At 45.5% G+C, this 15,896-nt stretch overlaps 2 protein-coding genes across 3 annotated transcripts in view; one reads left to right on the top strand and one right to left on the bottom strand.

Moving 5' to 3' along the window:
* The window catches only part of AKAP7 (A-kinase anchoring protein 7), a 94,858-nt gene that overhangs the window by 49,853 nt on the left and 29,109 nt on the right, over window positions 1–15,896 (bottom strand). The gene's annotated exons all lie outside the window — the stretch shown is intronic.
* MSH5 (mutS homolog 5) lies at window positions 3,133–5,731 on the top strand (the record flags this gene model as incomplete). The annotated part of the gene is made up of 1 exon (XM_084512841.1): window positions 3,133–5,731. One exon carries the CDS (start codon window positions 3,133–3,135, stop codon window positions 5,566–5,568), a length of 2,436 nt encoding a protein of 811 aa, XP_084368967.1. The 3' UTR covers window positions 5,569–5,731.

The raw sequence follows: 15,896 nt of genomic DNA, 5'->3' as shown, positions 1-15,896 counted from the left end.
CACTGAGGACGTGGATATGTCTGATCACACACATCGCCACAGACAAGGCACTGCCACAGACAGCCCCCAGGGACAGGGCTGAGAGCAGACAGACCCCCACCCACCCCAGCGCCTGGCACAGAGATCCCACTGGCTCCAGCCGTTGACACTCCAGGCCCGAGATGCCCAAAGAGCCAGTCTGACTCCAAATCCACCCACACCAGACCCCAGTATCTGGTACCTTGTCCTTGTACCATGTGCACGGTATTGGGAGAGGTTACTCAGAAAGAGAGATGGTTAAGAGGCTTTGTAAGAAGACAGAACAGTCTGCAGTGGTCAGCCAAAGGGCTAAAGTCAGACGAGCTCCATTTTACACACAACTGGCCACCTTTACAACCCCCTCTGTTTGTTCCTCTTTTGTTCCTCCTTGATCTCCCCCCACTGTTCATTGCCCCGTCAGTTTGCAGTCCCGCTGACCTGCAAACTGGTCAGCGGGACTGCAAACACCCTGCACCCTCAAGTTTATATCCCCAACAGTTGCAAAGGCATGGTTTGCCTGCAGTTTCCTGACAGATCATTAATTAGTGAGACGGATAACGTTTGTTTCTTGTTTTTGTCCCTGTTGGGTTTGTCTGACGGCTCTGTGACTCCATATATTCGGTATACATCTTTCCTTATTGTCCCATTTGACAAGGCCCTCGATCAGATGACGCTACAGAAATAAGCATTCCTACACTCTTCAGAACCCTAGCAATCAGTGTGACTGACCAGTTTTTGCCCCCACTATATCTCCCAGTTGTATGATAGGGAGGTTTGTGTCTCTATATGCTGCTGTCTGTGGCTTCCCCCTTCTTTTATTATCCCCTTCTGCACTGGAAAGGTCCTCAACCAGGCGCCATAAAGTAGACATACGCTTTCCCCTTGCACATACCCTTACTCTACCTCAGTTGATCTCAGCATTACATTTAATCATTTCTTGTGATGCTTCACAATTAGTCACATGCAATATGTGCTCAGTGGTGGTATTTCTACTGAGCTTTTACTTAGATAAAATTCAGAAGCACTATGCTTGAGTAACGACCTACACAGCTGGTTCTCTTTCCCCTGAACTCTAATTTAGTAGAGGTCAAAAACCATCTTTCCAGTTCCTTAATGTCTGAAATGATGACATCTAGTGGTGGATGTTTTTCATTTAGGGTAAATAATCACACTGGAAGACTCCATAGTCATTTTTATTTAAAATATGATATTGTGTGGCTAGATTGGTTTCTATGTACTAAAGTTATTTTGAAATTAAATCATCAGTTGGTGCTCTCTGGCTGACAGCTCTCTGAAATGCATTTAGACATCAATTAGTAATAAAAAAGACCTTTTCAGACAGGAGAACACTTGTCAAAATGTGAAGCCTTGAATACTCATAAAAAAAAATGAAGAAAAGATTAAGATAACCTATATATGCTACAATGAATAATAGCATTCACACAAGGCAGGGAACTTGCTTGTCAAAAACAGATCGGTCATGTGTGAATCAAATATTGAATGGTCCAAAGCGAGTTATGTTTGTGATGCACTACAGAAAGATATTTGGAAAAGCAGCCAAGGGAAAACTGAGTTTGGAGCAATTTATGGAGCACTGCTTGCAATGGTTGCAATGAGATACAGATGGTGAAAGAAAGGATTAAACAGCACAGGTGCATGGGAGAGTTCATTTATTTGAAAGTGTCTGCAGCAGTGGGGAAGAAAGAGAGGAGTTATTCCCATCTGGGAAAGCTGTAGATGCTGCTTACAGAGAGATGCTGTACTTGGGTGCTGGATGAGGAAGAGGAGGATGCCTGTGGAGGGACGGGCCTGTGCAAATGGGCCTGCGGAAGGCCAGGCTGCCTCTGTGGCAGTCACTGGCAGAGGCAGGCCATGGGGAGAGGGCTCGGCCCAGAGCGTGTCTCCCTCCTGACAGGATCAGGAGCCAAGCTCCAGTCTGGGGAAGGAAGGGGAGAAAAGGGGGTGAGATCAGAGTTTCGGACTTCATGAAGTAGCAGCAGCTGAGAGGAGCTGCCCATTTGTGAGTGAGGAGGGTGAGTACTGGGCAGGGAGAGGGCTGGAGCCAGGGAGCTGACGGTGACTTTGGCCTTCATAGGGGCAAACTGGTGAGTGTACTTTACTGTACTGATGGGTATTTGGGCACACATATAGTAAAGCTGCATCTCTGAAAGACTGGATACAAATCAGAGAGTTGCTGAGGCTGGGCAGGACCTGTGGAAATCCCCCAGTCCACTCCAAGCTCGAAGCAGGATCGCTTGCAGCAGCTGGGCCGTGTCCAGTCAGGGTCTGAGTATCTCCAAAGCTGTACACCCCACAACCTCTCCGACAACCTGTTCCAGTGTTTGATCACCCTCACAGTGAAAGTTTGTTTTTTTCATGTTTTAGTTGCATTTCCTGTACTTTTTGTGTCTACTGCCTCTGCCTGTCAGTGAGTATCACTGAGGAGGATCTGGCTCTGCCTTCTGCACTCCCCCCATCAGGTATTTATACGCTGTGGTAAGAGCCCTCCTTGAGCCCTCTCCAGGCTAAACAATCCCAGATCTGTTGGCATCTCACATGTGAGTTGCTTCAGTACCTTAACCATCAGCACATGGCTGACAGCAAGTTTTTACCTTCTACAGTTATTTTTATAGTTTATTATGGAAACGGGTTATACAGCAGGCTATTAGATACCTGCTGGGATTACATATTAGATATGAGATTAGATTAATTACAATCTACACAACCTGAAGGTAGATGGGATTTACTATGAGCTTTCAAGCTCTGTACCTGAAGGTGGTTTGGAGTTTCTCCATCTATTGGCTTGTAACACCAAGTCAGTAGCAGAAGGGTTCAAACAGCATTATGAGGAGTTTGAAGGGTGTGATAGTACTAAAAGATACTAAGAAAAAATATAAACTTAGTTACAAGTTACAGCTTGCTTAGTATCAAGATGCATCTGTAGATATTGGCTGCATCCTTTCACTGGAACTGTTAACATCTGTCTTTAATTGCTGGTAGCATGTTACTTTCTCCACGGTTGGGAGAATGAGTGTTAACTTGCTGTTGTCAATTACAGTTAGTTCCCAGGACTGCTAGGATGAGTCGTGAATAAAAATTTTCTTCACCAACAGAATGACTTCGACATCAACCACAAGCTGTCCCTTGCCGTCACTGCTTGTGCCCGAACAAGAGGACCAGGAGTGTTCTGAGACGCATATGTCTGTTCTGTGGTACGCAGGGCAGTTTGCAGTTACGTACTATGATACAGAAGACTGCTCAGTTTACTTCATGCCTGACACACCTGATAATGAAGACCTTGACCTACTGCAAAAAGTAATTGAGGAAGTTCATCCTCAATGCATAGTGACAAGTGCAAAACAGGACCAGAATATTGCCAAATTCCTGGCTGACCTAACAGCTAGTGATAGTGATAAAGATGCGGGAAAACCAGAAATTGTCTTGTTTCCTAACACAGACTTTGGTCTAGAAGTCAGCAAACAACGAATCCTATCTAGGCAATTTCCATTCATCCCATCCCATATGACTGCAACAGAGAAAATTCTCTACTTGTCCTCGGTCATCCCTTTTGAGAGCCCACTTGTTATACGAGCTCTAGGGGGGCTCCTTAAGTTCCTAGACAGGAGAAGGGTTGGAATTGAGCTAGAAGAAAGCAGTGTTGTGGTTCCTATTTTGGCCTTTAAAAAGTTTGTGCTGTCAGATACCGTGAATATGGACCAAGACGCTTACTGTGTCCTACAGATATTTAAAAGTGATATCCATCCTTCTGTGTACAAGCTGTCTAGTGGATTAAAAGAAGGATTCAGTTTATATGGAATTTTAAACCGCTGCAGGTGCAAATGGGGAGAAAAACTACTGAAGCTGTGGCTTACACGACCTACTCGGAACTTGACAGAGCTGAACAAGCGGCTGGATGTTATCCACTTCTTCCTGCTGGCTCAGAACCATGAAACAGTCCTCACCCTTCAAGATTGTCTCAGGAATATAAAAAACGTGCCTCTTATTCTAAAAAGAATGACTCTTTCCCATACAAAAGTTAGTGACTGGCAGGCTCTCTATAAGACACTGTATAGTGCGGTGTGCCTTAGAGACACGTGCCGTTCTCTGCCCACTAACATCGAACTCTTTCAGACTATTTCACGTGTCTTCACTGATGACCTGCACTACATCGCCAGTCTCATCAGCAAAGTGGTGGACTTTGAAGGCAGCATCTCAGAGAACCGCTTCACTGTTAGACCTAATGTGGATCCCACCATTGATGAAAAGAAACGAAGGCTCATGGGACTGTCAGACTTCCTTACAGAAGTGGCACGGAAAGAACTGGAAACCTTGGATGACCATATTCCTTCCTGTTGTGTGATCTACATTCCTCTGATTGGGTTCCTTCTCTCCATTCCACGGCTACCAACTATGGTGGAGAAGAGTGACTTTGAAATTGAAGGCTTGGACTTCATGTTTTTGTCAGAGGATAAACTGCACTACAGAAGTGCGAGGACTAAGGAGCTAGACAGCCTGCTGGGTGACTTGCACTGTGAGATAAGAGACCAGGAAACACTAATTATGCACCAGCTGCAGACAAAGATCTTGGAGAAGTCTGACGTGCTTAGCAGCGTGATCGAGTACACTGCACACCTTGACGTGCTGCTGGCTTTGGCAGTGATGGCTCGGGAAAACTCCTACTGCCGGCCGCGCTTTACTCACCACCACGGCTTCCACATCAAGGAAGGGAGACACCCGCTCATGGAACTATGCGCAAAGACTTTTGTGGCCAATCCTGTGAACAGCGGTGAGGCTGCCAGGCGAATAAAGATCATCACAGGGCCCAACTCATCTGGAAAGAGCGTCTACTTAAAGCAAGTAGGTCTTATAATATTTATGGCTCTGATTGGCAGTTATGTCCCTGCAGCCGAGGCAGAGATTGGAGCAATTGATGGGATTTACACAAGAATCCACAGCAGGGAATCTGTTTCTGTAGGGCTCTCCACTTTCATGATTGATCTTAACCAGGTTGCCAAGGCAGTGAACAATGCTACAGAGAGATCCTTGGTGCTTATTGATGAGTTTGGTAAAGGGACCAACACACTGGATGGGCTGTCCCTTCTGGCTGCCGTGCTGAGGTACTGGATCAATCAAGGAACCCGCTGTCCACAGGTCTTTGTCTCCACGAATTTTCACAGTTTGATGCAGCTAGAACTCCTGCCTGCCTCACCTCTGCTGGAGTACCTGACCATGGAGACCCACCAAGATGGAGACGAGTTGGTATTTTTCTATCAGATCAAACAAGGCGTGTCCACTGTCAGTCATGCTGCCAACATCGCTGCCTTAGCTGGAATGCCGGCCAAAATTATTGAAAGAGGAGTGGAAGTATCGGAACTGATTCGCAATGGAAAAGCTATCAAACGTATCGACCATCCTTCAAAAGGAGACCAGATGGAAAAATGCAAGTCTGTTGTGGACAAGTTTCTTTGCCTAGACCTTGATGATCCCAATCTGGACTTAGAAGAGTTCATGCGTAAAGAGGTGCTGCCTTCTGCAGCCTCAGTTCTGTAACACATGTAAAAGCATGAATTACATGGTATCCACCATGTTTAGCAGGACAGTTCAGTAATTTAAGCAATGATCACAATCATTAACACCTTACAATACATTTCACTTGTAAAAAACTGTCTGTAGTGTACGTCCTTTCTTATTGTTTAAAAAAAAAAGTATTGGAGATGTGTATATATCTTGGATATCTCTGCAATATGGTGTATGATATGAAAACAAGAAGGCTGAACAAAGAGAATTCAAGAACCTCTTCCACCTGTTGGATTATACAGTTTGTGCTTTTTGAGCCCCTCTTGTTAGATCCCCAGACTGAAAAAAATACTGTAGAAAAATCACAAAGTATTTCTGCTGGTCTCAAGAGACTGTATAAGCAAAGTGTTTATTGTTTTGTGTTTGTGTCAAAGGGATTGTTTCAGCTATTTTAAGATCAGCATCAAAAGATTACAAATAAGTGCCTCAGACTCCCAGATCAGCAAGTAACAGTTGGCACAATACAAACCTCTGAAGTAAAGGCTGATGAATGGAAATATAGAGAGGAATTTAATGAGCTCTGTGGCTTTTTCTTACGCTTTTCTTAAAACAGCATTTCTGTCTAAAATGCCAGAGATCCCAAGAGTTGCTATAAAAAGAATACTGGAAGTCAGAATCAGCAGGGACTGATTGCAGGGGAAGCACTTTGGTTTTACTGCGAATAACTCTCTTCTCTTCAGGTCCTATATTACTATCTATAGGACTTGTAGGACTATTGTAAGACTACTATCTATACTGTATGAGTATAAATAAAAACAAAATTACAAGTCTAGGAAATGGAAAACTATACTAAGGACGTAAAACAGGAACTGACATTTTATAGTCTATTTCAAAGCATTGAGTAAAAGTTATGGTTAAGGGAATAATACCAGAGCCATAGCATTCCCCTTCACTTCTGTCAGTGCAAATGATCTTTACTGAACACAGCGTTTGATGAATTAGTATGCCAAAAATATTCAGGAACAAATTAATGAAGCAGCAGACATGATATCTAAGTACCACAGAAGTAATAACCTTCCCTGCAATGGGATAAGTGCCTGAGATTCCTTATCTAAGAGTAAGACAGAAGAGACATTAGATTTCTAACCAACTGCCAAAACTTGCTATAACTGCTCACAATATGGCCCATAAAAGACATCAGCAGATATATTACATCTCTCTTCATTTGTATCCGATTTCAAGAACCAAAAATATTAATGTCACATACAGCGAGAGAAAAAATACATGAAGAAAAAATAATTATCTTCATACTATCAGTATTAAACATCTTATTTGCTTGGTATGTTTCACTGAAGACAGCAAAAAGACAAATGTGTCCACCAAAAGTTGTGAATTCAGAAACACCGCTTTGGTTTTGATTCAGTGCAGAATTTCTTCCTTTATGACGTGCTTGTATTACAAAATAAGTAGCTTTTGTTATCTCTAATGAAACTAGGATAGTGACAAAGGTTTAACATAATTCACATTAAAAATACACGAATAAATGACTGAATCATGCATTTCCTGCTATTTTTGGTGCAATCGTAATAATACCATCTGCAAGATACTATCTAACATATTGGCAATATTACTGTTGAAGTTGAACGGTAGCAGTGTACAGGCCATGCACAACTCTTAGAAGTGTTTTAAATACAAAAGGATTTTTCTCACTGATATATTTGACTAATTATACATGCAGCACTCTAAATATGTACTATATATTAAATATGTTAAATATTCATACAAGATATTTTTTGAATACCTCCTTGTCAGCCTCTGCCTAGGCTAAGGATACACTGCTTATTGACCAAGTAGATGCCACCTGAGCAGTGTAGCTGTCAGTCATCCACTTACAAAATCCACTTCACCCTATCTGCAGTTCTGGCAGCACTATGCATCAAAGGATCTCAGAATGTCATACAGCATGTATCAAATGTGCCTCACACCACTCCCTGAAATAAACAGCAGTCTGGGTGAGTGAAAAACAGAGGGGTTGTGACTGACCTCCAGCAACATAGCAGGCTCATAGGGGAAGCAGGAATAGGAATGTTTTCTTTAAGTGGAAAACTCCAATTGCTTCTTTCACTGTTTCATTAGGTTCTTTGTACAGAAGATAATGAACCAATCCAAGATTCTTATCATCCAGTCAAGTGTGGAAACAGCTAAGCACATGCAAGTAAATTATCTCCCTTTATCTCCTTCCACAAGGACACCCACAGGCACACTGTGCCTTCTTAATTTTCAGTGGCAAGTGGGGAAGTTTTCCGTGGCAATTGAGATTTTGGAACTGTCAAATTGAGTTGTGAGTTGCTCCCACTTCTGAGCAGTTAAGATGGCTCTTTAACCTGAAAAGCTAAGAGTACTCAGATAGCCCTTTTCCTCACCCACATTATCTGAAATTTTTACCCTTTATTAATTTATAATTCCAAGGTGGTTTTTTTTTCCATTTATCGTTTTTCTATTTTTAGCTTAATGCTGTGCCTTCAAAGTAGAAAGCTGTTTTCTTTTATTAATTCTGAATTCTCACACTCTTTTCTTTCTAAATACCAGTATCAACTACAGAAAGTTAAAATCTTTTTCAGAACATATGCATCTCTAAATGTGTTTATCTATATTAAGCATTGAAAAAGTTTTAATTTTTTTTTCCAAAAGGAAACGTTGGTGGAACTCAGATGTCATTATTAAGGGTGTCTTAAGGTATTGCTTCAAATTAGAAAACACACATTTTAAAAATATTAAAACAGTTATGAAGCTGTAGCTGTGAACTACAGTCAACTACCTCATTCTATTTGCTCTTTTACAAGTGTTTTCATTCAAACTTCATGTACCATTTCTTGTTTTTCATACTGTTGAATGATCTGAGAATGCAACTAAATGTTTCGTTAAAATGTTTTACAAAATAGTTATACCTTTTGTGCTTCAGGCTTGTTTCAGTAAATCCATGAAACTGTCTTACTGATGTCGTGGTTTAACCCGGCTGGCAGCTAAACACCACGCAGCCGTTCGCTCACCCTCCCCCCTCCTTCTCTGGGACGGGGGAGAGAAATGGAAAGTGAAGCCCGTGAGTTGAGATAAAGACAGTTTAATAAGACAGGAAAATAATAATAATAATAATAATAATAATACAATGATGATAATAGTACTACTACTAATAATATATACAAACAAGTGATGCACAATGCAATTGCTCACCACCCGCTGACCGATGCCCAGCTTAACCCCGAGCAGTCCGGCCCCCCTCCCCCGGCTAGCCACCCCTATATATTGTTTAGCATGACGTCAGATGGTATGGAATACCCCTTTGGCTAGTTCAGGTCACCTGTCCTGGGTCTGTCCCCTCCCAGCTCTTACTGCACCCCCAGCCTGCCTGTTGGCAGGACAGAGCAAAAGTCTGAGGTGTCCTTGGCTTGGTATAAGCACTGCTCTGCAACAATTAAAACATCGGGGTGTTATCAGCACTCTTCTCATCCTAAGCCAAAACACAGCATTCCACCAGCTACTAGGAAGAAAATTAATTCTGTTCTAACTGAAACCAGGACATCTATCCACCCCTTATTCCATACCATTTATGTCATGCTCAGGTTACACTCTTTTCCATACATTCTAATTAGTCACCTATAGTAGTCATGGTAGTGGTAACATACAGTATTATATAGTAATTAACATGGTACAATTCAGTTCATGGGCTATTCTCACCCAGTATTAAATCTCCTTGAGGTACACACCGGACCTCTCCGTTCTTTTGCATCACCCACCAAGTGTATCCAGGTCCCTGAGCGAAAACAATTCCACGAATGGGTTTGCCTTTTCCTGAGGCAGGAGTAGCCCAGACTGTTTTACCCAGCATATTTTTTACATGCACTACAGGAACTTTATCCCCATCTACAGTACGTAACAGGTTTGATTGGGCAGGCCCAGCTCGGTTGGCAGATCCCCTAGTATTGACTAACCAGGTGGCCTTTGCCAAATGTGTATCCCAGTTTTTGAATGTCCCAGCGCCCATTGCTTTCAATGTAGTCTTTAACAGTCCGTTGTATCGTTCAACTTTCCCGGAGGCTGGTGCATGATAGGGGATGTGATACACCCACTCAATACCATGTTCTTTGGACCAAGTGTCTATAAGGTTGTTTCGGAAATGAGTTCCATTGTCTGACTCTATTCTTTCTGGGGTACCATGTCGCCATAGGACTTGCTTTTCAAGGCCTAGGATAGTGTTCCGGGAGGTGGCATGAGGCACAGGGTATGTTTCCAGCCATCCAGTGGTTGCTTCCACCATTGTAAGTACGTGGCGCTTGCCATTGCGAGTTTGAGGGAGTGTGATGTAATCAATCTGCCAGGCCTCTCCATATTTATATTTCAGCCATCGTCCTCCATACCACAGAGGCTTTGACCGTTTGGCTTGCTTGATTGCAGCACATGTTTCACAGTCATGAATAACCTGTGCTATAGCGTCCATGGTCAGGTCCACCCCTCGATCACGAGCCCATCTGTATGTTGCATCTCTACCTTGATGGCCTGAGGTGTCATGGGCCCATCGGGCTATAAATAATTCACCTTTATGCTGCCAATCCAGATCCACCTGAGCTACTTCAATCTTAGCAGCCTGATCCACCTGCTGGTTGTTCTGATGTTCCTCAGTAGCCCGATTCTTGGGCACATGAGCATCTACGTGACGTACTTTCACAGCCAGGTTCTCTACCCGAGCAGCAATATCTTGCCACAATGCAGCAGCCCAGATGGGTTTGCCCCTACGCTGCCAGTTGTTTTGCTTCCATTGCTGTAACCATCCCCACAGGGCATTTGCTACCATCCATGAATCGGTGTAGAGATAGAGAACTGGCCATTTTTCTCGTTCAGCAATGTCTAAAGCCAGCTGAATGGCCTTCACTTCTGCAAACTGACTCGATTCACCTTCTCCCTCAGCAGCTTCTGCAACTCGTTGTGTAGGACTCCATACAGCAGCCTTCCATCTTCGATGCTTCCCCACAATACGACAGGACCCATCAGTGAACAGGGCATATTTCTTTTCATTTTCTGGTAACTGGTTGTACAGTGGGGCTTCTTCAGCACGACCCACCTCCTCCTCTGATGATATCCCAAAGTATTTACCTTCTGGCCAGTCCATAATCACTTCCAATATTCCTGGGTGACTGGGGTTTCCTATTCGAGCCCGCTGAGTAATTAGTGCAATCCACTTGCTCCATGTAGCATCAGTTGCATGATGCGTAGAAGAGACCCTTCCCTTGAACATCCAGCCTAGTACCGGCAATCGGGGTGCTAGGAGGAGCTGCGCTTCAGTACCGACCACCTCTGAAGCAGATCGAACTCCTTCATATGCTGCCAGTATCTCCTTTTCAGTTGGAGTATAGCGGGCCTCAGACCCTCTGTATCCCCAGCTCCAAAACCCCAGGGGCCGACCTCGAGTTTCCCCAGGTTCTTTCTGCCAGAGGCTCCAGGTGGGGCCGTTCTCCCCGGCTGCAGTGTAGAGCACATTCTTTACATCTGGTCCTGTTCGAACTGGCCCAAGGGCTACTGCATGGACTATTTCCTGCTTAATTTGTTCAAAGGCTTGTCGTTGTTCAGGGCCCCATTCAAATTCATTCTTCTTACGGGTTACTTGGTAGAGCGGGTTTACAATCAGACTGTAATTTGGGATGTGCATTCTCCAAAACCCCACAATCCCTAAGAAAGTCTGTGTTTCTTTTTTGTTAGTTGGTGGAGACATAGCTGTTATTTTGTTGATCACATCCATTGGGATTTGATGACGTCCATCTTGCCATTTTATTCCTAAAAACTGGATCTCTCGTGCAGGTCCTTTGACTTTATTTTGTTTTATGGCAAAACCGGCTTTCAGAAGGATTTGGACTATTTTCTTCCCTTTCTCGAAAACTTCCTCTGCTGTGTCACCCCACACAATAATGTCATCGATGTACTGCAGGTGTTCAGGAGCTTCCCCCTGCTCCAGTGCAGACTGGATCAGCCCATGGCAAATGGTAGGGCTGTGTTTCCACCCCTGGGGCAGTCGATTCCAAGTATATTGGACTCCCCTCCAAGTGAAAGCAAACTGTGGCCTGCACTCTGCTGCTAGAGGGATGGAGAAAAATGCATTAGCGATATCAATTGTGGCGTACCACTTGGCTGCCTTCGATTCAAGTTCGTACTGAAGTTCCAGCATGTCCGGCACTGCAGCACTCAGTGGTGGCGTCACTTCGTTCAGGCCACGATAGTCCACTGTTAGTCTCCACTCGCCATTAGACTTTCACACTGGCCATATGGGACTATTGAAAGGTGAATGAGTCTTGCTGATCACTCCTTAGCTCTCCAATTGACGAATTAGCTTATGGATGGGAATCAGGGAGTCCCGGTTAGTGCAATATTGCCGCCGGTGCACAGTTGTGGTAGCGATTGGCACTTGCTGTTCTTCGACCCTCAGCAACCCCACAACAGAGGGGTCCTCTGAGAGACCAGGCAAGGTAGATAATTGTTTAATGCCCTCTGTCTCTAAGGCAGCTATACCAAAAGCCCACCGGAATCCTTTTGGGTCCTTGCAATATCCTCTTCTGAGATAGTCTATGCCAAGGATACATGGAGCATCCGGGCCAGTCACAATACGGTGCTTTTCCCACTCATTCCCAGTCAGACTCACTTCAGCCTCCAATACAGTCAACTGCTGAGATCCCCCTGTCACTCCACAAATATAGATGGGCTCTGGTCCTTTATAGCTCGATGGCATTATAGTGCATTGTGCACCGGTGTCTACTAAAGCCTTATACTTCTGTGCGTCTGATGTGCCAGGCCATCGAATCCACACAGTCCAATAAACTCGATTATCCCTTTCCTCCCCCTGGCTGGAGGCAGGGCCTCCCTAATCCTGGTCGGAATCTTCTTCGTTTCTGTGTTTGAAGGACTGTCTGCTGGAAGTTGGAGCAGCAAACTTTTCAGAGAATCCCTTCTTCCTGATTGTTTTCTTTTGCAACTCACGTACCCGTGCCTCTAGGGTCGCGGTAGATTTTCCATCCCATTTTCTCATGTCCTCTCCATGGTCTCGTAAGTAAAACCACAGGGTGGCACGGGGTGAGTACCCACCATATCGTCTTCCTTGTGTGGATGAACGACTACCCCTGATAGCTGAGACACTGCTCTGTACAGGTACGGAGGAGAATAATCTCTCTTCAAGTTGGTGAACCTTTTCAGAAAGCTTCTCCACAGTGTTCTCTTTTGGTCGGTGGACACTGATTGGTTCAGGTGGGGATGAAGATAGATTCTCTTTAAGTTGGTGGAACTCTTCAGAAAGTTTCTCCACAGCAGAGACGCAGGCCTGTAAGGAAGAGGAGAGACTTTCTTCGTACTGCCGGAGTTGTTTAGCCACTTCATCCACTGTGGGTTCCTCATCCTCTTTCCAGGCCATTATTGCCAATGAGCTGGCATATGATGATGGTGCACTCCGTACAAACTTCCGCCACATGGGTCGCGTACACCTGACTTCATCTGGATCTTTGGATGTTTGTCTGAGGTCTGGATCCTCATAAATCACTTCCCGTACGGCTAATTCCCTCAGATACTGGATTCCCTTCTCCATAGTGGTCCACTTGCCTGGTAGACATAAAAGTTCTTCCTTGAAGGGATACCTTTCCCTCACAGCTGAGAGGAGACGCCTCCAGAGGCTGTGAGATTGTGCTCCATCTGCAATTGCTTTGTCAATGCCTGCATCTCTAGCAAGGGATCCCAGTCGCTTGGCTTCCCTGCCATCTAATTCCACACAATTGGCTCCAGTGTCCCAGCATCGGAGCAGCCAGGTGACAAGCTGCTCACCTATACAGCGACCAAAATCTTTTCGCACATCTCGTAACTCACGCTCGTTTAGGCTTCGGGTAGTTACTGTTGATTTTTCGGCATCCTCATCTTCCTCCTCCTGAACCCTTGATGGCCCAGCGTCGTCGTCATCTCCATCGTCTCTATACCTAGATTTGGCAGAAGATTCTCTGCGTTCTAAACGACCTGAATCTCTATACCATTTTTTCACCTTCTCTACAGGGGCAGCTTGCACTGCTACTGCTCGTTTCTCTGACCTTGTTACAGGGTCTGCCACAGAGGTTGGAATACGCTCCGCAGAGTCAACTTGCACTGCTACAGCTCGTTTCTCTGACCTTGTTATAGGGTCTGCCACAGAGGTTGGAATACCCTCTGCAGGGTCAACTTGCACTGCTACAGCTCGTTTCTCTGACCCAGCTACAGGAGCTGGAGCGGCTGCAGGGGCTGAAGCAGCTGCAGGAACCGGAGCTGGAGCAGCTGCAGGAGCTTGAACTGGAGCAGCTGCAGGAACTGGAGCTGGAGCGGCTGCAGGAGCTGGAACTGGAGCGGCTGCAGGAGCTGGAACTGGAGCGGCTGCAGGAGCTGGAACTGGAGCGGCTGCAGGAGCTGGAACTGGAGCGGCTGCAGGAGCTGGAACTGGAGCGGCTGCAGGAGCTGGAACTGGAGCGGCTGCAGGAGCTGGAACTGGAGCGGCTGCAGGAGCTGGAACTGGAGCGACTGCAGGAACCGGAACTGGAGCGACTGCAGGAGCCGGAACTGGAGCGGCTGCAGGAGCCGGAACTGGAGCGGCTGCAGGAGCTGGAACTGGAGCGGCTGCAGGAACCGGAGCTGGGGCGGCTTCAGGAACCGGGACTGGAGCGGCTGCAGGAGCTGGGACTGGAGCGGCTGCAGGAGCTGGGACTGGAGCGGCTGCAGGAGCTGGGACTGGAGCGGCTGCAGGAGCTGGGACTGGAGCGGCTGCAGGAGCTGGGATTGGAGCATCTGCAGAAGCTGGGACTGGAGCGGCTGCAGAGTCCACCGTAGGGGTCACAGTGGCCGTTGGATCTGTCACGGGACTTGGAGTGGCCGCAGGGTCTGTCACTAAGTTGATAGCAGTATCCATGGCAGCTCGATAGGCATGAGCCAGGCCCCAGCACGTTACAATGATTTGTGTTACTTTGGAACTTCCCGAATCGCGACACCTTTTATTCAAGCATTCTGCCAGTTTTTGAGGATTTTGCACTTGTTCAGGGGTGAATTTCCAAAACACTGGGGGTGCCAACTGCTCTAGATGCCTGCCCATATCCTCCCATACTCCCTGCCACCCACAACTATACTGCCTCCGGGCAGATCTCCGGATGAGCTTCCTAAGTAGTTGTTTAACTTTAAGCAGAACCTGAAGCGCATTCAGGAGGCAGAACAACAGGACTATGCTGGTCTGAGTATCCCAAGGATATTCAATATCTTGGAGAGCTATTGTAATAAACTCGGAGGATAAGAGGGTGGTGAAGGAGGAAGGGAGAGTGATCAAGGAGGGTACAGGGGTGGTGAAGGAGAAAGGGAGAGTGATCAAGTAAGAAAAATTATCTTCCCCTTTCCCCTCCACAGATTGACTCCCTAATGAAAAAAGGCAACAGATACAATTGCTAATAGTTTCCAAAATACAGTTTCCAAAGTATAGAATCGAAGATGTTACTGAGTACAAATACCAGGTTAGAGTCACGGCCAGATATTTCATCATCTCATAAGCCACTGATACAACACACAGTACCATAATGGTCTGAAACCAGGGCCCGGAGAGGATAAACAACATGACAGAGAGCACATACGGAAAATAACGTGCTATAATACTCAATTTGGAAAACAGGCGCAGCACAGTTGAGATTAAAGCAATCAGCATTATGACAAGTGACTATTAAGCAGGTCTAATACTTATACCAATTTTAGTTTAACACACTCTGGTCAGATCTGCCGTTATCTCAACCTTTCGAGCCCCACGTTGGGCACCAAAAAGACTGTCGTGGTTTAACCCGGCTGGCAGCTAAACACCACGCAGCCGTTCGCTCACCCTCCCCCCTCCCTCTCTGGGACGGGGGAGAGAAATGGAAAGTGAAGCCCGTGAGTTGAGATAAAGACAGTTTAATAAGACAGGAAAATAATAATAATAATAATAATAATAATAATAATAATAATAATACAATGATGATAATAGTACTACTACTAATAATATATACAAACAAGTGATGCACAATGCAATTGCTCACCACCCGCTGACCGATGCCCAGCTTAACCCCGAGCAGTCCGGCCCCCCTCCCCCGGCTAGCCACCCCTATATATTGTTTAGCATGACGTCAGATGGTATGGAATACCCCTTTGGCTAGTTCAGGTCACCTGTCCTGGGTCTGTCCCCTCCCAGCTCTTACTGCACCCCCAGCCTGCCTGTTGGCAGGACAGAGCAAAAGTCTGAGGTGTCCTTGGCTTGGTATAAGCACTGCTCTGCAACAATTAAAACATCGGGGTGTTATCAGCAC

Source organism: Aythya ferina (genome assembly GCF_964211825.1).
Source record: "Aythya ferina genome assembly, chromosome: 3".
In the NCBI taxonomy this organism is placed as follows: domain Eukaryota; kingdom Metazoa; phylum Chordata; class Aves; order Anseriformes; family Anatidae; genus Aythya; species Aythya ferina.
This window is presented reverse-complemented; position numbering and strand designations above follow the sequence as displayed.